General features: G+C 42.3%; 1 protein-coding gene across 2 annotated transcripts in view; it reads right to left on the bottom strand.

Annotated features, from left to right (window-relative positions):
* Positions 1 to 261: 261 nt before the first annotated feature.
* The window catches only part of TNNI3 (troponin I3, cardiac type), a 32,763-nt gene continuing 6,747 nt past the window's right edge, over positions 262 to 26,277 (bottom strand). Inside the window, exons 3-9 of one of the 2 annotated variants that reach the window (XM_070730096.1) lie at positions 15,849 to 16,022; positions 13,992 to 14,033; positions 9,993 to 10,124; positions 8,118 to 8,207; positions 6,561 to 6,737; positions 2,226 to 2,337; positions 262 to 807 (exon numbers count right to left, since the gene is read on the bottom strand). In XM_070730096.1, the coding sequence (XP_070586197.1) occupies positions 2,236 to 2,337; positions 6,561 to 6,737; positions 8,118 to 8,207; positions 9,993 to 10,124; positions 13,992 to 14,033; positions 15,849 to 16,022 (717 nt within the window). In that variant the 3' untranslated portion in view covers positions 262 to 807; positions 2,226 to 2,235. Of the gene's footprint in view, positions 808 to 2,225; positions 2,338 to 6,560; positions 6,738 to 8,117; positions 8,208 to 9,992; positions 10,125 to 13,991; positions 14,034 to 15,848; positions 16,149 to 26,277 lie in introns of those variants that run through there. The other variant, XM_070730095.1, reaches the window with a different exon arrangement.

Raw genomic sequence — 26,277 nt, forward strand, 5'->3', positions numbered from 1 at the left:
TTCACCCACTGAAGGGCTGAGAGTGGACTTGAAGCTGGATCCCCCTTCTCCTAAACCAGTTTCTAATGCTGGTTCTCTCTGGGTGGAGGTGGGGACATCTTTCCAAACTAAGATAGACCTTAGACCAGCCACCATTTATGTTGTCTGTATAAGGCAGAGATCTTCAAACTTGGCAATGTTAAGATTTGTGGATTTCAATTGAAGTCAACATGTCTTAAAGTTGCCAAGATTGGGGGGCCCTGGTATAGGGCCCAAGGAATATTTTTTTTTTGCGGATAGAAATGAGGCTAGAAACAGTTGTGAATTACCTAGCATTGAATAAATCTTAATTCCAAAACTCGTGTGGTATAGGAAGCTGGCTTGTGCCAAGGGAGATGCCCTGGAGCCATGTTAGACAAAGAGCCAACTGCTGTTGCCAAGGGACCAAAGGTTGATTGGTTTTCCCAAAATAAACTGACGGGAATTCCCAAGAAAGTGAAAGTGATCAGAACCGGGAAGCAAAATGCACGATCCAACTGCATTCCTTTTGGCAGTAATTGGAGAAAGTGCCCTTGAGAAGAATTGTTTGCTAGTCCTTGTACTATCCATACAAGAATGCATACTTTAAAATTTAAAATTCACTGTTCTTGTGGCATGGGTCAGAGCTTAGATGTTCCCCAAAGAAACAGAAAGGGAAATTACATTTTGCACAACAAAATTCCATGGTGAACTTTTTGCTCCAATGATGAATGTGGTCAGTGGACAAGGTTTCACAAGGGACTGGTTTGAATGGCATCTACAGATCAGAGATCACACAGGTATCACCACCTGAAAAAGGGGGAAGAAAAAAAGGGGGTGGGTGAGACAAGGATAGGAGGAAGTTTAGGAAGCTGTTTGGAACATCCAGAAGAAAAGCAATTTTCTAAAGTCCTTCAGATTTAGAATTATTGTGCAAAATTGGATTAACATAGCAAAAATTGTTGGGGATGATAAGGACTATAAAGATATAGGTAGTCCTCGACTTATGACATAACTGAGCCCAACATTTATGTTGCTGAGACAGTGGTTAAGTGAATTTTGCCCCATTTTATGACCATCTTGCTAACTTTGTTATGTGAATCACGGCAAGTTGTTAAATTAGTAACAGGATTGGTTAAGTGAATGTGGATTCCCCATTGACCTTATTTGCCAGAAGATCTCAAAAGATGATTACTTGACCCGAGGACACTGCAATTATTATAAATATCAGTTGCCAAGCATCCAAATTTTGATGCTGCAATGGTCATAAGAGTGAAAAATGGCCATAAGTCATTTTTTAAGTGATGCTATAACTTTGAACAGTGAGTAAATGCACTGTTGCAAGTCAAGGACTATCAGTAGTTTAGGAATTTTAAGTGTCGTGGCCAACCTATTTGGAGGAGACTGAATTCTGGAAGGCTGGTGTTGAACAACCAAAAACATGGCCACTCATGGCTTAGTGACTTTCTGCTGGGACTACTACAACAATCTTTACATGGAGTTGCCCATGGAGACCATTTGGAAATTGCAACTGGTCCTAAGTTGGCAGCTCACACTGTATTGGCCATCCCTCAGTTTGCCCATGTTATATCACTGTTAAAGAACTGCAGAGGTCTCCAGCTCCCGGGGGCTAAAATATTAAGATTGGAGCCCAAATATTGTAGAAATGAACGGGTGTAGTTGTTGTGTCGGGCAGCAGATTTTTCTTGATTCTTGATTGTATTATTTTTATTGCTTGTGAATTATGTATCACCAGGTGAGTGGCCATATCAATCTTTGAACATAGAGACAATCATCGGGGAGGGAAAAAGACCTTTTTCTAGTTGCAATCTCTGAATATCAGCGATGCTCTTGGCTTAGACCAGCCATCATATCTATTCTTTCACATGCAAGCAACCCATCAACAGATATTCCTCGATTTATAACCACAATTGGGATTAAAATTTCTGCTGCCAATCAAGGCAGTTGTAAAGTGAATCACACCTTGTTTTATAACTATTTTTTGCCATGGTTATTAATTGAATCACTGCAGTTGTTAAGTGAATCATGGGTTTGTCACAAATGTCAATCACATGACTCCAGAATGCCGCAATAGTCATAAGTGTGAGGGTCAGTTGTAAATAGCCTTGTTTGGTGCTGCTGTAATTTCAAATGGTCGCTAAACAAATGGCTGTAAGTTAAGGACTATTTGTATTTCCACACGTACATCCCGAAGGAATTTCTCTCACCTTGCATGCCTCAGGCTTGCCCGGCCACTGAAGTCTCAAATATTTTCTTGCGCCCTTCCATTCCGCTCAGAGCATCAATATTCTTCCGCCAATCACCTACTTCCCGATTCTCCTGGAGAGAGAAGGAAGAGAGAGACTGTTGTGGTTAGCTCTGGCCCAGCTCCTGCCCCAAGGACTGTGGATGTGGGGGAGACATCCACATGCTGCAGGCCTGTTTTGCCCCCGGTGGAATCTGATGATGAAGGCTCCTCTGACCAAGAAGACATTTATTTTATTTTATTATTTATTACTTAGATTTGTATGCCGCCCCTCTCCGAAGACTCGAGTGACAGGGAGGAGGAGAGTGTGGCAGACAGCTCAGAAGGAGATCAATTATCTAGCTCCTCCTTGGATTCAGAACAAAAGTTAATGATACAGCCATGCATGCGGAGAGCAATGCAGAGGCAACAACAACTGAGAGATTATTATCAAAGAAAATGAGGCCACCTGTGGTTGGGTGGGGCTGTGGTAATTAGTGAGGCTGCTATAAAGAGCAGCCTTTGGGTTTGGCCATTGTGGAGGATTATCTGATCGTTTGTTATGTTTCATGACTGCTTTACTTACTTTGACTTTTTGTGTGCTGATTTTTCCCTGCTTTGAAACTAAACCAGAGCAAAGTGTGTTTCACTTTGTGAAAGAAGAAGGACTGTGAATTGCCTCACACTGCAAGCTAAGCATCACAGGACTGATAAGGGACTTGTATAAATTACCAGTTTGTTTGGAGACGAGTGCTCTTTGCTATACCAAAAGAGGGCTTGGTTTAAGTGAATTTTCATTATAAAGAACATTGTTTTGAATTTTCAAACATGTGTGTGTCTGAAATTTGTACCTGTGAATTTTTGGGAGGAGTCTACCAGAGAGCCCGACAGAACAGAGACCAAGGGCCAGTAAATCAGTGGAGTCCCAGGCTTTGTGGGAGGAGTAACTTGTGTCCTGTTAGCTCATGTATGTTTTTATTTCTTAGAGCAGCTTAACAATAACAAAACTGCATCCAGTTTTGGTAAGCACACTATAAAAAAAGATGTTGAGACTCTAGAAAACGTGTAGAGAAGAGCAACCGGGATGATTAGGGGATGGGAGACTAAAACATTTAAAGAGCAGTTACAGGAAACTGGGCATGGCTAGTCTAGTGAAGAGAAGGACCAGGGGAGACATGATAGCAGTCTTTCAATATTTGAGCGGCTGCCACAGAGAAGATCAAGCTATTTTCCAAAGCACCTGAAGGCCAGACAAGGAATAATGAAAACTGATCAAGGAGAAATTCAGCCTAGAAATAAGAAGGTACTTTCTGCTAGTGAGAACAATCAACCCATAGAATAGAAGTTGCCTTCAGAAGTTTCATCACTGGAGACTTTCAAGAAGAGACTGGACTGCCATTTGTCGGAAGTGGTGTAGGGTCTCCTGCTTGGACTAGATGACCCATAAGGTCCCTTTCAACTCTGCTACTCTGTTAATTTGTTAAAGTTCTCCTTTCTCATTTTCTTCCCCACATCAACCTCATGTGATTTGTTGGGAGACCGTGGCCCGTTCCCAGGTCTCAAAGCTGAGATTGGACTAGAGTCTGGATTTCTATGCTCTTAATACACCACTGTGACCACTATTCCATAGAAGCCCTGGTTCCCTCTTGCTTCTTGGAATCACCAAAGCAAACCATGGGAAACTTTAATGAATGGAATTCCTTTCACAGCTAGGAGAGGTTCTTACTGTTGAGAATGTTTCCTTTCTTCCAGAAAAGCAATCTATTGGAAATATTTTAAAAAGCCATAATATTATATTTCCCTGGATGATAAAATAAATAAATAAAAAGAAACATGTTTTAAATACAGAAAGGAACTCACTGCTCCCAGCAGGTATTTGGTGCCCATTAAGAAAGTCTGGCCCAGACTTTGCTTATTTGATCCCTATGATAATCATTAAGTGTTGTACCTCATGATTCTTGACAAATGTACCTTTTCTTTTATGTACACTGAGAGCATATGCACCAAGACAAATTCCTTGTGTGTCCAATCACACTTGGCTAATTAAGAATTCTATTCTGTTCAGCTCTGCTCTGCTCTGCTCTATTCTATTCTATTCTCAAGACAAAAGACCTCCTGCTGCAGGGTGATGGGATTAAGACATGACCCTCCAGGACATAATAGGATTAACCCATCTAGCAGCAGAGCTCACCACCTGGCACAATCTCCTAAAGACATTGCTTTAGCAGTCCAAACTTCAACCATTCTTAGCTCAGACAAACATGACCCTCAACAGGGTCCCATGGGAGTCTGATAACAGCCAATACAATACATGTTCTTGCACAGGAACATGAAGTTCAAGGCCAAGAGAATGTACAAAAGCCCCCCACTTTTAATTTCATGTTTTCAGCTGCACCAGAACCTTAAACATGTGCTTCTGTTCATCAATAAATGGACCCTCTTTCCAATCAACATCCAGTCTCTATTTTGTCTCCAGTGCCTTTCTCCTGGATTGGACCTGGATATTTCTTCCAACAGTTCAGTTCTCCGGATGACACCAGAGGTATCTCTGTTGTTATGAGAATTCTTTCCACATTGTCTAAGCTGCAGTCTTGACTGAACAAATACTCAGACTGAGGAAAGGAGTGGCACTACTACATGCGTTCTTGAAATGCAGAGGTTTTTCAAAACTAAAAATCAGCCCAGCTATTCCCCTTTTCCCAAGAAGACTTTATACATGTTCCTTTCTACCAGAGTTTCCCAACCTTGACAACTGTAAGATGAACAGACTTCAACTCCCAGAATTCCCCAGCCAGCATGAAAATGGCAGGAGAATTCTGGAAGTTGAAGTCCACATATCTTAAAATTGCTATGGTTGAGAAACCCTCCTTTACACACTTGCAAGTAATGTCCTAGAAAAAAAAAAGTTTTGCAAGGCTGTCCTCCAGGAAGGAATAATTTTAAAAAAGATGTGATCATGGTCGCAAAATAAATTTTTGTATTTTGCTTTGGCTGCCATTTTGACATTTTTGACCCCTTCCCTGTGAACTGTCCTGCGGTTTTCGAAGTAGCGTTGAACTTTTTACGAAAACCAGGAATTGGAGAACGGGTTCCCTGGCCATCTAAATCAACTTTCTTCTTCCCAAGTGAACTTTTAGATTGCTATATATGAGTAATAAAAATAAAAGGTTGCTACTGCAATGGTGGTAAAATGTAGCCCAAGGTGCCAAGAACTAAATTTAACACTTTGACATACAACGTCAGTGATGGAAAATTTGTGCCTGGAAATTATTCACCTCCAATTAATAATCAGTCAGGCTGTAAGTGAATAAGCAGGCAAGTACTGTACTGTATGCAAAGTTTGGGCAGTTTAGTCATCTCAGAACTTCAGTCACCCCACACCAATCCTAGGCCAGGAATGGGAAATTTTTGGAGGCCACAAGGGGATGTAAAACCCCATTTATGGTCTTCAGAGACTCCACAGAAGAGGTTCGAGGGATAAAAAATATTCAAATTATCCAAAAGGACTAATTTTGCTCTTCAAGGGGTGAGTGGGAGCTTAAATGACTCTTAATCCACTTTTAAAAAACCCAAACCAACTTCAAAGTCTCTAGCTCAGTGATTTTCAACCTTTTTTGAACCGCGGCATATTTTTTACATTTACAAAATCCTGGGGTACACCACCAACCAAAATGACACAAAATGACACTTTAAGACAGTGTTTTTCAACCAGTACGCTGGGCATGGGCGCGGGGCTGGCACATCCGTCCCAGCCCAACCAGCGGGCCAGTGCCAGCCCAGCAGCGCCAGCATGTACGGCGTCCAGCAACACGTCCAGCCACCGCCGTCGGTGCCTCTGCCCTGGAGCTCCCGCTCGCAGCCGACCGCCCTGCCACCATCCCCTGGCTACTGCCCGATGCTGCTGTTGCTGGCGTGGTGTACACTGTTGCCGACCGCTCGCACCCGCCGCCCTGTGGCTACTGCCCAGTGTCACTGCTGCCGGCGCCCTCCCTCCGGACCCAAAGTTCACCTGCCACCACTGCCAGGGAAGCTCCAGCCGGGCAGGGTGCTGCAGCTGCAGGAAAACTTGGAAGGCGCGAAGAAGGAAGCTTAGTGTCCGGTCTCACAACTTTTTGCTCTTTGCGCTCTCAGCAAAAAGTTGTGAGACTGGAACCTGAGCTTCCTTCTTTGCGGCACATTGGTTGAAAAACACTGCTCTAGCTAACAAAGATTGCCCAGTCTCTTCCTAAATGAAGGAAATGAATGACTTTGAAGCCGCTATCTGCTCACTTCCTCTCCCCTCCCTCACATTCTTGGCTGCTGATCCTCCCAGGCTCACCTTTTCTGTGTCATCTTTCTTGACCTGTTTGAGGTTGGCCCGCAGATCCATAGAGACCTTGTGCTTGGAGCCAAGCAAGGCCTGCATCATGGCATCAGCTGAGAGACGCACCCGGCGAAGAGCAGGGCGCTTAAATTTGCCTCGCAGGTCAAAAATCTTCTGGTTCAAATCTTGGATCTGGAATCAGAATAGACAACCTGTTAACACCTTTGGAATTTAGTAGCCAAGCACCAAAATTCGCTTCACAATTTTTCCCCAACTGGATGCTCTCCAGGTACATAGATTAGGTTATTGCGACTGGGAATTCTAGTATCTTTTTTAAAAAATAGTTTTTATTGACTTATTTATATTTAAAAACAACAAAAGAAGACATATACACAAAATGTAAACAAGAAAAAAACTATGCAATACAACTACACTATATAACCTCTAGGTTTAAAGTACAGCTAATTTTAACGACAACAAATCCATGTTTATGTTTTTTTCCTCTGCGCATGCACAGAAGCCAAGTTTTTGGAACTGTGCATGAGTCATAACTTTGCTTTTGGCTTTTCTTGGAATTTTTTTTTAATTGGCACTGAGCCACACTCATGCAGTGCGGGAGGAAGTGCCCTGGCATGAAAGGCAAGTTAGGATCTACCTCGCCTGGATTGAATGATATGGGAAGGTTTATCTAGATTCCCTTTTATTCTTCTTATCTCGTGTCATTTGTTTCTTTCGCTTATTATGTTTTACTCCTTTTCTGCACTTTGCAAACCTGGTGCAATGGGCATATTGTAGTTGTTTTAAAAGACACCCTTCTTCCCAAGAACATCAGAGTAGCACATGTTCCACTTTTCCCTAAGTGATTTTTTTTTAAGCTGGGGGAAAAAGACAAGGCTGTGTTTTGCATTTCCCTTTTACTGCCATTAAAATGCCAAATTCCATCGGCTAAAGCCTTAATCAGAAATACACTTAGCTCTTTTTCTATTTTATATTATTCATTCATTCATTCATTCATTCATTCATTCATTCATTCATTCATTCATTCATTCATTCATTCATTCATTCATTGGATTTGTATGCCGCCCCTCTCCGGAAACTCGGGGCTGCTAACAGCAATAATAAAACAATGTACAATAATAATCCAATAAATACTAAAAAAGATTAAAAACCCATTAATATAAAAAACCAAACATACATACAGACATACCATACATGAAATTGTAAAGGCCCAGGGGGAAAGAGCATCTCAATTCCCCCATGCCTGGCGGAAGAGGTGGGTTTTAAGTAGCTTACGAAAGGCAAGGAGGGTGGGGGCAATTCTAATCTCTGGGGGAGTTGGTTCCAGAGGGTCAGGGCCGCCACAGAGAAGGCTCTTCCCCTGGGTCCCGCCACGCGGCATTGTTTAGTTGACGGGACCCGGAGAAGACCCACTCTGTGGGACCTAACCGGTCGCTGGGATTCGTGTAGCAGAAGACGGTCCCTGAGATATGGTCCCATGATCAGGACCCACAAGTACCCTGTAAAGACAATTGTGGCCCATGTCCCACCCAAGGCCCATACTCAGAAGCTCACCTCATTGATGTTCTTATTGACCCGGGCTTCTGTGTCATAACGCTCCTCATCAATTTTGTCGATTTGTGTATGCAACTGCCGACATAGCTCCTATAGTAAATAAGGTAGTATAACAACAACAACAAAAATAATAATAATAATAATAATAATAATAATAATAATAATAATAATAATAATAATTTATTAGATTTGTATGCCGTCCCTCTCCGAGGACTCGGAGTGGCTCACAACAGCAACAAAATACAATATGATATAAATCCAATATTAAAGCAATATGATACAAATCCAATATTAAAACTAATTAAAAAACCCATTATTACTAAAAACATTCAATTCTGCACAACCACACCATTCTCAAATGCTAGGGTCAGAAAAGATAGAGGGGAGGGGATTTGTCCCCCCATGTCTGGAGGCATAAATGGGTCTTTAACATCTTATGGAAGGTGAGGAGGTTGGGGGCAATTCGAATCTCTGGAGGCAGTTGATTCCAGAGGGCTGGGGCCGCCACAGAGAAGGCTCTACCCCCAGATCCGGCCAGATGGCATTGTTTAAGACCAATCAATCATCAAATTCAATAAAAAGCAGGGTATTCCTGAAAAAAATGCAAAGTGCATTTTTCAAGGCTATTGAGAAATGAGCCACAGTGCTGACATTTTTAGACATTAACCACTCGAATGAGAATAGTCCAACAGGAGAATGTAAAAGACAACAATTTTGAAACAATCCAATATCTCCAGATATGCTGGAGATTTAGTTCCCATTAATATCCACAATTATATATTTTTCTCAAAGCTAAAACGTCTCTTAGAATGGTCTTTTCCAATCAGCTGCCCTTCCAGTTGTGTTGTTCTTCAAACCTCATGTCTATTTCATACATCTGGAGTGCAACTGTTTGAAGAAAGCTAATTTGGAATATAGGCTTACATGAGAATTTTAATGGAGTGGCTTCTTCTAAAGCAGTGTTTCTCAAATAGTGGGGTGGTACCAGAGTAAGGGCTACCAAAACTTTTACTACCACACTGTGACCGTGTGGCTTAGGCAGGATGCCCTACATTTTCTTTCAACATCTTTCAGTGCAAATTGGGTGCTCTGGGGTGGAGCTTCATTTTCGCTACCCTACTGTGTTCATCCCCTCTGGGCAGTAGCCCACCCATGGGTGGGATCCCTGGGGGGGGGTGGAGCGATGCCAGGGGGGTGAGTGACCCCAGGGAATGTGCTTTTTCAGGAAGAAGGTAATTTTTGCACCGAACAATAGCACACAGCACAGAGTAGGAGATAGGAAGTGCAGATAACAAACCCTTAAGCGACACCATGGAAAAAATATTTAACAGGGATGAAAAGAAAGAAGGAGAGAGACGGAGATAATGAGACAAACGTCAGTCTCCTGAAAACTAAGATGAGAAAATATGATGAAGCTTCACTGTGACTACATTGGGAGACGAGGAAAGTCCAGTATGTTTAATGTGTCTAAAAATGTTGGCAGTGGACAGCATGAAGCTAAATAAATTAAGGCATCATTTAAACATATTCCACCCCAATCACACTGATAAGGAACTTGAGTTTTTTCAGTGAAAACCTGCCGAATATTGCAAACAATTGTCCCGGAAGAGGGGGAATATTTACTTTTTCCTGCTGGGGGGCATAACAGAAAATAATTGAGAAGCACTGTTTCAAAGCTAGGTTTATCCTGAAGGTCAAAGATACACTTTAGAGTTTTCCTTTTATCCGGCACCTTTCTTTATCTTTCTCCAAACTAGAGACACATCTGGAGAGCAACCGGTCAAGAGAAGACTGACTTCACTAAACCCACGAAGCAGATCCTCTCCAGTTTGGTCTGCTTTCTCTCTCCCCCATTCTCCCCACTTCTATGCTGACCTGCAGTTCCGTGGGGCTGAGTCCTGCCACTTCTAAGGGGATGCAGCGGTCAGAGAGAAATCGCTCTTTGTCCTGGGAGCGGTCATTTTCTTCCTTTTCCATTTCTCTCATAGCCACTTGGAGCATCAGCGACTGGTTGAAAAGACAAGAGTTTGACATCAATAGACTAGGTTTATAGCTTGCTTGCGTTCCTTAAACACCATGAATATGAGCCCTTCACTCCTCCACTCGAAACAGAATACCCTACGAAAGCAGACTATCAATCCTAGGTCTAGAAAGCTTAGAATTACGTCGCCTAAAACACGATATAAGTATTGCCCACAAGATCATATGCTGCAACGTTCTACCTGTCAATGACTACTTCAGCTTCAATCGCAACAACACAAGAGCACGCAACAGATTCAAACTTAATATTAACCGCTCCAAACTTGACTGTAAAAAATATGACTTCAGCAACCAAGTTGTCGAAGCATGGAACTCATTACCTGACTCAGTAGTGTCAACCCCTAACCCCCAACATTTTTCCCTTAGACTATCCACGATTGACCTCTCCAGGTTCCTTAGAGGTCAGTAAGGGGCGTGCATAAGTGCACCAGTGTGCCTTCCGTCCCCTGTCCAATTGTCTCTCCTTATCTCATTTATCTTTTATTCCTTTCAAATTTGTTCACCTATACTTTTATATCTTTTCTTCTATTCTTTTCTTTATTTATATTACTACATATCTATTTTCTTCAATATGTATTATGTATTGGACTAACTAACTAACTAAACAAACAAACAAAAAAAAAAACCCTCAAACAAATAAATATACCATGGCTTAAGATAGCTTTTCCCTTCCAAGGGACTCTGCAGAAGTACGGATGGATCCCAAGAGTATGGACCCCAAGAATAGTGGTCATACTAATCCACAATTCTGGGAGTTGAATTACACATCTGGAGGGCATTCATGTTGGGCATGTCCATTTTCTCAGATGTTCCTTCCTAATGAGTATTTACATCAAACACAGGTGGTTATGGTTGTGTTGGATGTGTGTTGTTCTCTTCTCTTGGAATCTGATCTACTGTGCGTCTTTTCTACAAAGTTCGATACATAGTCCTCGATTAATAAACTGAAACCCCAAACCTCTGTTCCTAAATGAGTTTTGACCCATTTTATGGCCTTTCTTGCCATAATTGTTAAGTGAATCACTGCAGTTATTAAATTAGTAATATTTTATTTATTTATTTATTTATTTATTTATTTATTTATTTATTTATTTATTTATTTATTTATTTATTTATTTATTTATTTATTTATTTATTTATTTATTTATTTATTTATTTGACTTGTATGCCACCCCTCTCTGGAGACTCGGGGCGGCTAACAGCAATAACAAGACAGCGCATAACAATAATCCAATACTAAAAACAATTTAAAACCCATTATAATAAAAAAACCAAACATACATACAGACATACCATGCATAAAATTGTAAAGGCCTGGGGGAAAGGGTATCTCAATTCCCCCATGCCTGGCGGCAGAGATAGGTTTTAAGTACCTTACGAAAGGCAAGGAGGGTGGGGGCAATTCAATCTCTGGGGGGAGTTGGTTCCAGAGGGCCGGGGCCGCCACAGAGAAGGCTCTTTCCCTGGGTCCCGCCAAGCAGCATTGTTTAGTTGACGGGACCCGGAGAAGACCCACTCTGTGGGACCTAACTGGTTGCTGCGATTCGTGCGGCAGAAGGCGGTCCCTGAGATATTCTGGTCCCATGCCATGAAGGGCTTTATAGGTCATAACCAACACTTTGAATTGTGACCAGAAACTGATCGACAACCAATGCAGACTGCAGAGTGTTGGTGTAACATGGGCATATTTGGAAAAGCCCATGACTGCTCTCGCAGCTGCATTCTGCACGATCTGAAGTTTCCATGACTGTTATGTCTTGACTATTGCAATGTGCTCTACATGGGGCTACCCTTGAACAGCGTTCGGAGACTTCAGCTGGTGCAGAATGCAGCAGCGTGTGCAATAACAGGTGTACCAAGGTATGCCCGCATTACTTCAACTTTACATGAGCTGCATTGGTTGCCAATCAGTCTCCGAACACAATTCAAGGTGTTGGTTATCACCTTTAAAGCCCTACATGGCTCAGGGCCAGACTATCTGTGAGACCGCCTCCTCCCTCATATCTCACTGTGGCCAGTAAGGGCCCACAAGTTGTCTTTCTCCATGTCCCGTCCACCGAACAGTATCAGTTGGCGGGACCTCGGGGAAGGGCCTTCTCTGTGGTGGCTCTGACCCTTTGGAACCAACTACCCTCAGAGATCTGCATTATCTCCACCCTACCGGTCTTCCGGAAAGCCATTAAGACATAGCTTTTCTGGCAGGTCTGGAATTAAGTTGATTGCAAGTATGTATGGTTTTTTATGTTATTATTGCTTTATTGTATTGTTTTTTTAATTATTAGATTTTAACTGTTTTTATTGTTGTATTTATTCCTACTGTCAGCCGCTCAGAGTCCGTTTTGGAGTGAGCGGCATATAAATACAATCAATCAATCAATCAATCAATCAAGTGAATCTGGCTTTCCTATGGGCTTTGCTTGTCAGAAACATAGAAACATAGAAGTCTGACAGCAGAAAAAGACCTCATGGTCCATCTAGTCTGCCCTTCTACTATTTCCTGTATTTTATCTTACAATGGATATATGTTTATCCCAGGCATGTTTAAATTCAGTTACTGTGGATTTATCTACCACGTCTGCTGGAAGTTTGTTCCAAGGATCTAGTACTCTTTCAGTAAAATAATATTTTCTCATGTTGCTTTTGATCTTTCCCCCAACTAACTTCAGATTGTGTCCCCTTGTTCTTGTGTTCACTTTCCTATTAAAAACACTTCCCTCCTGGACCTTATTTAACCCTTTAACATATTTAAATGTTTCAATCATGTCCCCCCTTTTCCTTCTGTCCTCCAGACTATACAGATTGAGTTCATTAAGTCTTTCCTGATACGTTTTATGCTTAAGACCTTCCACCATTCTTGTAGCCCTTCTTTGGACCCGTTCAATTTTGTCAATATCTTTTTGTAGGTGAGGTCTCCAGAACTGAACACAGTACAATATTCCAAATGTGGTCTCACCAGCACTCTATATAGTAGGATCATAATCTCCCTCTTCCTGCTTGTTATACCTCTAGCTATGCAGCCATGCATCCTACTTGCTTTCCCTACCACCTGACTGTACTGTTCACCCATTTTGAGACTGTCTGAAATCACTACCCCTAAATCCTTTTCTTCTGAAGTTTTTGCTAACACAGAACTGCCAATACAATACTCAGATTGAGGATTCCTTTTCCCCAAGTGCATTATTTTACATTTGGAAACATTAAACTGCAGTTTCCATTGCTTTGACCATTTATCTAGTAAAGCTAAATCATTTACCATATTACAGACGCCTCCAGGAATATCAACCCTATTGCATACTTTAGTGTCATCGGCAAATAGGCAAACCTTCCCTACCAAACCTTCCCCTATGTCACTCACAAACATATTAAAAAGAATAGGACCCAGAACAGACCCTTGTGGCACACCGCTTGTAACCTGTCCCTGCTCAGAATACTCGCCATTAACAATTACTCTCTGATGTCTACGCTTCAGCCAGCTGCAAATCCATTGAACTATCCAGGGATTAATCTCCACTAATTTATCTATCAGCTCTTTATGTGGAACCGTCAGAAGGTTGCAACTGTCAAAGATACAGTTGGCCAGTTGCCAAAAATCAAAAATTTAATCATGTGACCACAGATATCCTGCAAAAACTGTAAAAGTAAGCAAGAGTCTCTTTTTTTCAATGGCTTTGTAACTTCAAATGATCATTAAAGCAATGGTTGTAAATCAAGGGCTACGTGTACTACGTTTTATCTTCTCTTAGAAACTTGCCCAATGTGCTGGCAGAAATGTTTACCACATTGTGCTCTTTGCTAAGTATACCAATACACAGAAGCTCACTGTTTCCACATTACCTTGAGCTGCAACTTCCGAGAAGCAGATATCTTGCTTTTTATCTGTGGTGAAAGAAAAGAAGAGAGATTAAGAGGAATATTTCGCACTCCATAAGGATGGTGCTCAGGGGAACTTCCTAAATTTAGAGTGATAACTGCTTATCCTGCTCATAACATGGGGAGTAGTTTAAAGATAAGGAGAGAAAGGAATCGTTGATTTAGGTCTGGTTATCGCAGATGAAGTGACACATTTCCAAAGGAAGAACCACAATAGCTTAGGGGAAACAAGAGTTAGGAAATAAAATACAGTGTTCCCTCGATTTTCGCGGGTTCGAACTTCGCAAAAAGTCTATACCACGTTTTTTCAAAAATATTAATTAAAAAATACTTTGTGGTTTTTCCCCCCTATACCACGGCTTTTCCCGCCCGATGATGTCATATGTCATCACCAAACTTTCGTCCACCTTTAAATAAATATTTTTTAATAAACTTTAATAAAGAAACATGGTGAGTAATAATCTAAATAGTTGCTAAGGGAATGTGAAATTGCAATTTAGGGGTTTAAAGTGTTAAGGGATGGCATGTGATACTGTTCATAGCCAAAAATAGTGTATTTACTTCCGCATCTCTACTTCGCGGAAATTCAACTTTCGCGGGCGGTCTCGGAACGCATCCCCCGCGAAAATCGAGGGAACACTGTACAGTATAATCTGATTTCTCCAATGGGTTTAATTTATTTCTAAATAAATAATAGATGGAATCAATTTAAATCAAGTGTGTCCAACCTTGGAAACTTTAAGACCCATAAACTTCAACTTTCAGAATTCCTCAGCCAATGTGACTAGGGAAATTTGGGAGTTGAAGTCCACAAGTCTTAAAGTTTCCAAGGTTGGTTTAGATTAATTGACACCCAGAATTCCACCTTCTGAGAATTCATTGTTGGAATATATTTCTATGCAATTATTACAGTACTATTCAGACAGTAGATGGCGTTATTTACAAGTTTGGATCTATGGTATATACTCCATGCTCTTTTGTTCTGAGTAAAGTTTCCTCTTACAGTTATATAGTTGAGCAGTAAAGCGTATAGTGACTGTACTTTTTATTTGCTCTGAGAGGTGCCTTGTATTTACTCAATTTCTAACAGGGACAATTTTGAAAAGGTCTCACATAGCCCCTATGTTTTTGAAAGATTTGAACAGATTTTAAGGAACAGAAACATCCTAAAATGAGAAGGAAACTTGAGATGCTAAGCATGAAGACTGGACACCCAATTCTGTGTCAGAAAATGCACAAAGGTGAGTGTCGGATCTGAGACAAAGCAGACCAACTTCTAAATAGCACATTGAGCTTACACTGGGAGAGACATGCAAATTTATCCTGACTTCATCTGTCTGGATATACAGAGCTACACAGCAAGACTTGACAAGATAATCAGAATTTATAGTGTGGCAATTAAGGAACACCAACAGCCAACAGCTAACAACTAACGATCATTGTAAAGTTGCTTTGAATTTTGTAATGCTCTGGCCCAATCAGGTTGCAGTTTACAGCCTATGACTCAGCATTCATTACTGTTTAACATGCTTCTTTTACCTTATATGGTAACATAAGGGAATATCACCTAGGATTGAACTAATCCTTGACATCATCTAGGTGCATTGTTTTCATGCATGATGATAAATTTGCATTGTTTTCCGAAAATACGGAGATACACAGACACAAACAAACACATGGTGTTCTATTAATGCCATTTCTGCATTTTTTTCTCCCTTTGGGTTTCCCTTTGATTTTTTTGAGCCCTTCATTCTTAATCTTGCCCTGGGTATTTCTGTAGTTCTCTTTTTCAATTGAACTTGAAAGGTGACTGGCACTTACCTTGTCATGTGGCTCAATGGCATAGGCCCGGTAATTGGCAGATGATTTTCGGCGTAAAGGAGGCACCGTTGCAGGAGGAGGGGCGGGTTTAGAAGCCACCGGTGCCTTTTTTGTCTCCACAATGGTTTCCTGTGCTTCCTCCTCTATGTATTCCTCCTCTTCTTCCTCCTCATACTGCAGATTTAAATAATGTATTATTTCCAAAATGCTTCCTGCAGCCATGTTTTAAGACATATAAAGACCAACTGCCCTTGCTGCTCTGGCCCCCAAATTCCAGATTTTGAGACAAGGTATTTAGGTAAGTGAGGGAAATGGTACAAACTTGCTCCTGTTCATTTAAGTCCTTTGCATTTTAATTGCTGATTTTCATTGTCCTACAGCTAGTCCTCAACTTATGACCACCATAGTTCCTTCCAAGCTGAGCAGTGAGCAATCGCTCACTTAAAAATCATCATCAACTCAGAGTTTTCCAAACCTGCCCAGAAGCCGAGAGGGAGTGAGAGGGAAGGAGAGAGAGAGGAAGAGAGAGAAACAGATAGAAAAAAGAGAGGAAGGAAAAGAGAAAGAAAAAGAATGTTTGTTTGTTTGTTTATTTGTTTATTTATTTATTTATTATTTCTGTGCCGCCCAGCAAGGGGATTGTTATATGAGTCATGCCTGATTCAGGGCTGGGCTCCACTTACCTTCCTTACTGGTTTGCATCGTGCAAAAATTTCTGTGGATGCGCGGAGAATTCTTTGCCAGCCACCGGCAACTGGAGAAATGGTTGGAAGGGTGTGGACATCTGGCCATCGCTGCTGGTTTGGCAAGCGGGTGCACATTTCCACCAATGGTACAGGCAAACCGGTCCGAAACATCAGCAACCCACCACTGGCCTGATTTTATAACCTTTTTTGGACACAGTTATTAAGTGAATTACTGCAGTTGTGAAATGAAGTCGTTAAGCAAATCCAGCTTGACTTTGATTGCTGGAGGTCAGCTGGGAAGGTTATAAATGGCAACCACATGACCCCGAGACATTGCAACTGTCATAAATAGACACCTGTTGCCAAGTACAGTGGTCCCTCGATTTTCGCGGGTTCGAACTTCGCGAAACGGCTATACCACGGTTTTTCAAAAATATTAATTAAAAAATACTTTGCGGTTTTTTTTCCCCATACCATGGTTTTTCCCACCCGATGACGTCATATGTCATCGCCAAACTTTCGTCCACCTTTAATAAATATTTTTTTTAATAAACTTTAATAAATAAACATGGTGAGTAATAATCTAAATGGTTGCTAAGAGAATGAGAAATTGCAGTTTAGGGGTTTAAAGTGTTAAGGGAAGGCTTGTGATACTGTTCATAGCCAAAAATAGTGTATTTACTTCCGCATCTCTACTTCGCGGAAGTTCGACTTTCGCGGGCGGTCTCGGAATGCATCCCCCGCAAAAATCGAGGGAACACTGTACTTTAAGTTTTGGTTAAGTGATTGTCAGTAATGGGTTGCAGCTGATACAGCTGGGTTCGGGGTTCCGATGGTGGAAATTGAGATGCGCACTCGTTTCCTTGTCCCTGTTGCGTGCACATGTGAGATTTGGCTGAGGTCACTCTCAAGCGTGAGATTTTGCTGATTTTCGGCGGTTTTTGCTTCTGTGCATGCACGGAAGTGAAGAAAGCCCTGGAGATAGGCAAAATCTCATGCGCAAGAACATCCTCATGTGAGAGTTTGCTTGTTGCGCATGTGCAGAAATCAAATCTTGAGCACACTAGCACATGCGCGGCTGCTGGACATGCATGCTCCCACGACGATCTTGGAGGGGGTACCGGTAGTGGCCGGTAAGTGGAACCGCCGCCTGCTGACTGTGGGGATGCTGCAACTGGTTGTTGAGAAGGTGGTGGCACTCCAGCTCCAACGGTCCTTGGAAGAAGCCGATTATCTAGGTCCCCAGCAGTCGGGTTTCAGGCCCGGTTACAGCACGGAAACTGCTTGGGTCGCGTTGATGGATGATCTCTGGCGGGCCTGGGACAGGGGTTTATCCTCTGTCCTGGTGCTTCTTGACCTCTCAGCGGCTTTCGATACCATCGACCATGGTATCCTTCTGCACCAGCTGGAGGGGTTGGGGGTGGGAGGCACTGTTCTCCAGTGGTTCTGCTCCTACCTCTCCGGTCGGTCACAGTCGGTGTTAGTGGGGGGCCAGAGGTCGACCCTGAGGTCTCTCCCTTGTGGGGTGCCTCAGGGGTCGGTCCTCTCCCCCCTGCTATTTAATATCTACATGAAACCGCTGGGTGAGATCATTCAAGGGCATGGGGTGAGGTATCACCAGTATGCTGATGATACCCAGCTTTACATCTCCACCCCATGTCCAGTCAACAAAGCAGCGGAAGTGATGTGCGGGTGCCTGGAGGCTGTTGGGGCCTGGATGGGTGTCAACAGACTCAAACTCAACCCGGATAAGACGGAGTGGCTGTGGGTTTTGCCTCCCAAGGACAATTCCATCTGTCCTTCCATTACCCTGGGGGGGGGGAATTATTGACCCCCTCGGAGAGGGTCCGCAACTTGGGCGTCCTCCTCGATCCACAGCTCACATTAGAGAACCATCTTTCAGCTGTGGCGAGTCCTGGTCCTATTTGGACCGGGACTCACTGCTCACAGTCACTCATGCCCTCATCACCTCGAGGTTCGACTACTGTAATGCTCTCTACATGGGGCTACCTTTGAAAAGTGTTCGGAAACTTCAGATCGTGCAGAATGCAGCTGCGAGAGCAGTCATGGGCTTACCTAGGTATGCCCATGTTTCACCAACACTCCGCAGTCTGCATTGGTTGCCGATCAATTTCCGGTCACAATTCAAAGTGTTGGTTATGACCTTTAAAGCCCTTCATGGCACTGGACCAGAATATCTCCGAGACCGCCTGCTGCCGCACGAATCCCAGCGACCGATTAGGTCCCTCAGAGTGGGCCTTCTCCGGGTCCCGTCAACTAAACAATGTTGGTTGGCGGGCCCCAGGGGAAGAGCCTTCTCTGTGGCGGCCCCGACCCTCTGGAACCAACTCCCCCCGGAGATTAGAACTGCCCCTACTCTCCTTGCCTTTCGTAAGCTCCTTAAGACCCACCTTTGTCGTCAGGCATGGGGGAACTGAGACATCTCCCCCGGGCATATACAATTTATGAATGGTATGTCTGTATGTATGTTTGTTTAGAAAATGGGTTTTTAAAAATATTTTTAAACTGTAATTTAGATTTGTTGTAAATTGTTTCACTTTGTTGTGAGCCGCCCTAAGTCTGCGGAGAGGGACGGCATACAAATCAAATCAAATCAAATCAAATCAAATCAAATCAAATCAAATCAAATCAAATCAAATCAAATCAAATCAAATCAAATCAAATCAAATCAAATCAAATCAAATCAAATCAAATCAAATCAAATCAAATCAAATCAAATCAAATCAAATAAATAAACAAACAAACAAACAAACAAACAAACAAACAAACAAACAACTGTTGTAAGTTTGAGGAGCAGTTGTCAATCCATTTTTTCAGGGCCCTTGTCACTTTGAATGCACTAAACAAATGATTGCAAATGGACAACTACCAATATTTTCCTGTCAAATCCTTTTACGGTACTTACAGATACCATGTGGAAAAAGAATGAATTTTTTTTTAAAATGGAAAAGTCAGAAAGGCTACTAACAAGAATAATGCGTAGCTTTATTTTCTCAAACTCCGCGTAGACTGATTTTTGCCACTAGATGGCGCTTGAGTGAGCGGAATTTCAATTTTGGATTCATTATGGAAGATTCAGTTAGTCCTCAGCTTCCGTCCATAATCGAGGCCAAAATTTATGCTATTTAGAGAGAATTTGTTAAGTGAGTTTTGCCCCATTTTGTGACATTTCCTGCCACAGTTGTTAAGTGAATCAATGCAGTTGATAAGTTAGTAACTTGGTTGTTAAGGGAATCTGGCTTCCCCATTGACTTGCAAAAAGAGACCACATAACTCTGGGACGCTGCAGCTGTCATGTATGAATCAGTGGTCAAGCATCAGAATTTTGATTATGCCACCATGGGGATGCTGCAAAGCATTGTAATTGTGAAAAACAGTCATAAGTCATTTAGGTAACTTTGAATGGTTACTAAATGAATTGTTAGTTGATGACTCAACTAACTACAATATTTTTCTTGGCTTTGCAGATTCATGGTTCCTCAGAATGGCTTCTACATCACCTCTCATCTTGACTGCTGCAATGCATTCTACATGGGGCTACCCTCGAAGAGTGTTCGGAGACTTCAGCTGATGCAAAATGCAGTGGTGCATGCAATAACAGGTGTGCCAAGGTACACCCGCATTACCCAATCTTTATGTGAGCTGCATTGGTTGCCAGTCAATCTCCAAACGCAATCCAAGGTGTTGGTTTTTACCTTTAAAGCCCTAAATGGCTCAGGGTCAGACTATTTACGGGACTGCCTCCTCCCTCCTTCCTCTTCCCTCATTGCAGCCAGTAAAGGCCCATGGAGTCGGCCTTCTTTAGGTCCCGTCCACCAAACAATGTCGGTTGGTGGGACCTCGGGGAAGGGCCTTCTCTGTGTTGGCTCCGACCCTTTGGAGCCAACTGCCCTCAGAGACCTGCACTATCTCCTCCCTACCGGTCTTCCAGAAAGCTGTAAAGACCTGGATTTTCCAGCAGGCCTGGAATTAGATTGACTGTAGTGTATGTATGGTTCTTTTAGGATATTGTTTTATTATATTATTGATTTTATTCTGATTGTTTTTTACTATTTCTCTATTTTACTATTGTTGTATTTATCCTACTTGTTAGCCGCTCTGAGTCTTTTTTGGAATGAGCGGCACATAAACAAACAAACAACAATTTTTTTGCTGTGATTTCATCAGGTATGGGCATAGTGATGGACAAAAAGGTGCTTGTGGATACAGTGTGAATTTTCTCTGTAGGCCTAAAATGAGGTATACTAGAGCTACCTTGCCCCATTAATGTTTTCTGTATCAGTTGCTCTACTACAGCAATGTTTTTCAACCTTGACCACTTTAAGCTGCATGGACTTCAACTCCCAGAATTCCCTAGCCAGCCTTGGGGGAATTCTGAGAATTGAAGTCCATGCAGCTTAAAGGGGTCAAGGTTGAGAAACACTGCTCTATAGCAGGGGTTCTCAATCTCACCTATTTTAAGACCTGTGGACTTCAACTCCCATAATTCCTCAGCCAGCCTTGGGGGAATTCTGGGAATTGGAGTCCATGCAGCTTAAAGAGGGCGGGGAAAATATTTACTGACCCCTTACATCCTGAACACAAATTGTTTCAACTCCTACCCTCAAAACGTCGCTACAGAGCACTGCACACCAAGACAACTAGACACAAGAACAGTTTTTTTCCGATCGCCATCACTCTACTAAACAAATAGTTCCCTCAACACTGTCAGACTTTCTACTAAATCTGCACTTCTATTCTACTAGTTTTTCTCATCATTCCTATCACCCATTTCCTCCCATGTTGAATGTATGACTGTAACTTGTTGCGTATATCCTAAGATTTGTATTAATATTGCATCCTCATTGCTTATTTGACCCCTATGACAATCATTAAGTGTTGTACCACATGATTCTTGACAAATGTATATTTTATTTTTTGTACGCTGAGAGCATATGCACCAAGACAAATTCCTTGTGTGTCCAATCATACTTGGCCAATAAAAATTCTATTCTATTCTATTCTATTCTATTAATGTGGTCAAGGTTGAGAAACACTGCTCTATAGCAGGGGTTCTCAATCTCGCCTATTTTAAGACCTGTGGACTTCAACTCCCAGAATTCCCAGCCAGCATGATCTACCACTAATAGCGGCCACACTAGCTAGGCAGGATGGCAATTGAAGATCAACATATCTGGGGTCATCCAATGAAAAGCTAAACATTCAGTTGGTGTCCCTTTTTATATATGTTCAATAGCAGGTTCTTACTGGTACGGTTGACGCCATCGTACTGGCATCTCGGCATCTCTAGTGTGTGCGGGGTCGTATCCGAGCGAGATTTTTCTTCTGTGCATGCACAGGAAGCAAAATCTAGTGAGGAAATGTGCGGTGAGAGAGATTTTGGTGATTTTTTTGCCTCTGTGCATGTGCAGAAGCAAAAAAAAAAAAAGCTAAAATCTCTCTCATGAACGCATCCCCTTGCAAGATTTTGCTTCATGCGCATGTGCAAAAGCAAAATCTCACTTGGACACGCACCCATGCTTGCTGGAGACACGGAGCCGTGCACTCAACACATCAGTAGCATTTGTATATGTTGTCTGTAAAGGTCAGGAACTAAATTGCAGAAGCCCAGCCGCCATTTTGATTATTTTTATGTATCTGTGGACATCCCTGACTAGATATCAAATAGGAAGGGCAGGGGTAGGGGAAATTCAAGAGTGCTTGGGCAGAGATAATTTCTTTTAAGAAATGAAATGTTTAAATATGTTAACAGGAAAGTCTGCACAATTTGCCATGTATGAAGATGGGGTTTTTTTTAATGAAGGAACAAGCACTATTTATAGATTTTAATCTGAAGTGACACTGGTGACATTTTGCAAAGCTTATCTTAAACAATTTTTAAAGGAGCTAATATCTGTTTAGACTGGACAAAGAAGCTTTTGTCAAGTTTATCCTAAGTGATGAAAGACAAGTTCCTTGTGGCAAGATTAAAAAACCTGATGTAGGGCTCATTTATTTATGTATTTAGATTTTTTAAATCTTTTATTACTTTGTAGGTAATTCAAAAGGAATAACTCCTTCTCCTCCTTTTTTTTCACTACCAGAACAACCCAATGAGTTGGGCTGAGCGAAAGTGACTGGCCAAAAGTCACGTTTAGACTAGAATTCACAGTCTCCTGGTGAGTGGTCCAAAGTCACCCCGCGGCTTTCATATTTAAGGTGGATCTAGAACAATGTTTCCAAACCTTGGCAACTTGAAGATATTTGGACTTCAACTCCCAGAATTCCCCAGCCAGCGAATGCTGGCTGGGGAATTCTGGGAGTTGAAGTCCAGGTATCTTCAAGTTGCCAAGGTTGGGAAACACTGATCTAGAAGTATCTTAGTGATTGGTCCAAAGTCACCTAGCCAACTTTCATGCTTAAAATGGGACTAGAATTCATAATCCCCTGGCTCCTAACCTAATTTAAATAACAATAACAGATTTAGATAGGGCCTTGGAAGTCTACTTGTTCAAACTCCTGCTCAGGTAGGAAACCTTCTACCATTCTACCATTTCAGATGGTTGTATAATCTCTTCTTAAAAACCTCCAGTATTGGAGCGCCCAACATGTCCAGAAGCAAGTTGTTCCACTGATTAATTGGCTGCTGATTGGTTTCCGGACACAATTCAAAGTGTTAGCAATGACCTATAAAGCCCTTCATGGCATCGGGCCAGATTACTGGCAGGACTGCCTTCTGCCGTATGAATCCCAGCGACCAGTTAGGTCCTACAGAGTCGGCTTTCTCCAGTTCCCATCAACTAAACAATACCATTTGGCGGGGCCCAGGAGAAAAGCCTTCTCTGTGTGGGCCCCTGGCCCTCTGGAATCAGCTCCCCCTGGAGATTTGCACCGCCCCTACCCTCCTCGCCTTCCGCAAGAGTCTTAAGACTCATTTATACTGCCAGACTTGGGCCGATTAGATCTCAGACCCTAACTGATGAATGTTTGTATGGTTGTTGTTTGAATGGGCATGACTGATTTTTTTTTTTTTTTAGTATAACTGGTGATTTTAGATTGTTTATTTAATTTTAATCAATTGGATTTAACTACTGTATTCTGTTGTTTTTATATGTTGTAAGCTGCCCCGAGTCTTCAAAGAGGGGCAGCATATTAAACAAACAAACAAACAAACAAACAAACAAACAAACAAACGCCTAAATGTCAGGATATTTCTCCTTGAGGTTGCTTCTCACCTTAATTAGTTTCCATCCATTGCTTCTTAACCAGTAGACCAAACTGGCTTTACACAATACTTTTCAGAAAGCATATAGGTGTGAAAGGTGTCGGTATTTACTTGCCTGCAATGCCCGAACCACTCCAGTACAGTAACATTTCCCTGGATAATTTACCTTCTACTCAACTCATATGAAGGGAACACCTTGACATTTTTTCCTAATTTATTAAAGGCTCTTGAGAAAAGAGAGAAAGATGCCTGTATAAAACAAAGAACACTGTTCTTTATCAGTTCTGGTGAAACGGCTTCACTTGTACTTACGGTGATCTCTTCCCTGTGGAAAAACAACAACAGAAAGATACAAATCAGACTGAATAATTATTTTTTCTTTTTCTTTCTTTTTGCCTGATTGCTCCCACATCCTTCAGGGCCTTAAGCTGCTTCCGAGCTTCCCCCCTGCTGTCAGCATTTTGGTAGGATTATTTTTAATCTAAGGAGTGAGTCTTGTCTGCCAGTTCAAAGAACAGCACTTTCCTCCTGGAGATCTTGAACCCATGTCTTGCTCACTGAACTTTGCCAGGGTGCCCCCCCCCCGTGCCCCCTTCCCTCTGGTACATAATGTAGGACAACTCCCACTAACATGCCTTTCAAAAGACAAAACTACTCACTCTTCTGCCATCTTGCGGGTCGGATGGAATGAGAGAAGGGGAAAGAACAAGAAAAATACATTATTCATAACTCTGTCTTCTCTATCTCTCCCCATCATCTTGAATACATAACCACATACGTGCACACTGTAAATATATAATAATATGCAAATACAGTATCTATCCCATAAGGAACTATTTTGGTATACAGTGATCCCTCGAGTTTCGCGATCTCGATCTTCGCGAAACGCTATATCGCGATTTTTCCACCCGATGACGTCACTCTCTTCCTTCCTTTCTCATCTTTCTTTCTCTCTCTCTTTCTCTATCTTGCTTCTTCCTCTCTCACACTCTCTTCCTCCCTCTCTCATCTCTTTCTTTCCTTCTCTCTCTTTCTCTATCTCTCCCCCTCTTGCTGGCGGGCGGCGGGCGGGCGAGCGGGGGCATCAGCGAGGAGCCGGGGTTTCCCCTTTGTGTGGGCGGCCGGGAAGACCCAGGGAAGGTTCCTTTGGCCGCCCAGCAGCTGATCTGCTCAGTAGCGCAGCAGCAGCGAGGAGCCGAATCGGGTTTCCCCTTTGCGTGGGCGGCGGGGAACGCAAACTCCACCATCTACGCATGCGCGGCCATAGAAAAAAAGGGCGTGCATGCACAGATGGTGTTTTTACTTCCGCAACCCTACATCGCGAAAAATCAATTATCGCGAGGGGTCTTGGAACGGAACCCTCGCGATAATAGAGGGATCACTGTATTACTTAAAACCTCAGGCTAGAAACTGGGAGACCAGGAATTCTTGCTCTGTCTTTAGCACAATGCCACTTGGGCCAGTTACTTTGACTCAACCCTAAGAAAGAGGAAATAGAGTCAAAGAAGCAAAACTACTGAAAAACAATTGCGGCGAAAACAGCAGAGATATTTTTGGGGGCAGTTTCCAAGAGTCAGACATGATTTAAAAAAAGAAAAAACATATATATCGGACCAGAATATCTCCGGGACCGCCTTCTGCCGCACGAATCCCAGCGACCGATTAGGTCCCAAAGAGTTGGCCTTCTCCGTCGTCTGGTGGGTCCCAGGGGAAGAGCCTTCTCTGTGGCGGCCCCGACTCTCTGGAACCAGCTCCCCCCGGAGATTAGAACTGCCCCCACCCTCCTTGCCTTCCGTAAACTCCTTAAAACTCACCTCTGCCGTCAGGCATGGGGGAATTGAGGCATTCCCGCCCCCCTCTCCCCCGGGCCTATACAATTTATGTATGGACATACCATGTGTGTATGTCTGGTTTAATAATGGGGGTTTTAAATGTTTTTTTAAAAAAATCTATTAGATTTGTCATGAATTGTTTTATTGTATGCTGTGAGCCGCCCTGAGTCTACGGAGAGGGGCAGCATACAAATCTAATAAATAATAAAATAATAATAACATATCCTTTGTCTAGGTCTCTATCTTTTATCTCCTTCCTTCTTTTCTTCCTTTTCTTTCTCCTCTTAGAAACATAGAAACATAGAAGACTGACGGCAGAAAAAGACCTCATGGTCCATCTAGTCTGCCCTTATACTATTTTCTGTATTTTATCTTACAATGGATATATGTTTATCCCAGGCATGTTTAAATTCAGTTTCTGTGGATTTACCAACCACGGCTGGAAGTTTGTTCCAAGCATCTACTTCTCTTTCAGTCAAATAATATTTTCTCATGTTCCTTTTGATCTTTCCCCCAACTAACTTCAGATTGTATTCCCTTGTTCGTTCTTTCTTTCTTTCTTTCTTTCTTTCTTTCTTTCTTTCTTCCTTCCTCTGCCTCCTTTCATTCTTCTTTCCTTTCCTTTCCTTATTCCTTTCCTCTCCTCTCCTTTTTCCTTTCTTCTCTCTCTCCTCTGTCTATACGTA

The sequence above is a fragment of the Erythrolamprus reginae genome, chromosome Z (assembly GCF_031021105.1).
Source record: "Erythrolamprus reginae isolate rEryReg1 chromosome Z, rEryReg1.hap1, whole genome shotgun sequence".
NCBI classification, from domain to species: domain Eukaryota; kingdom Metazoa; phylum Chordata; class Lepidosauria; order Squamata; family Dipsadidae; genus Erythrolamprus; species Erythrolamprus reginae.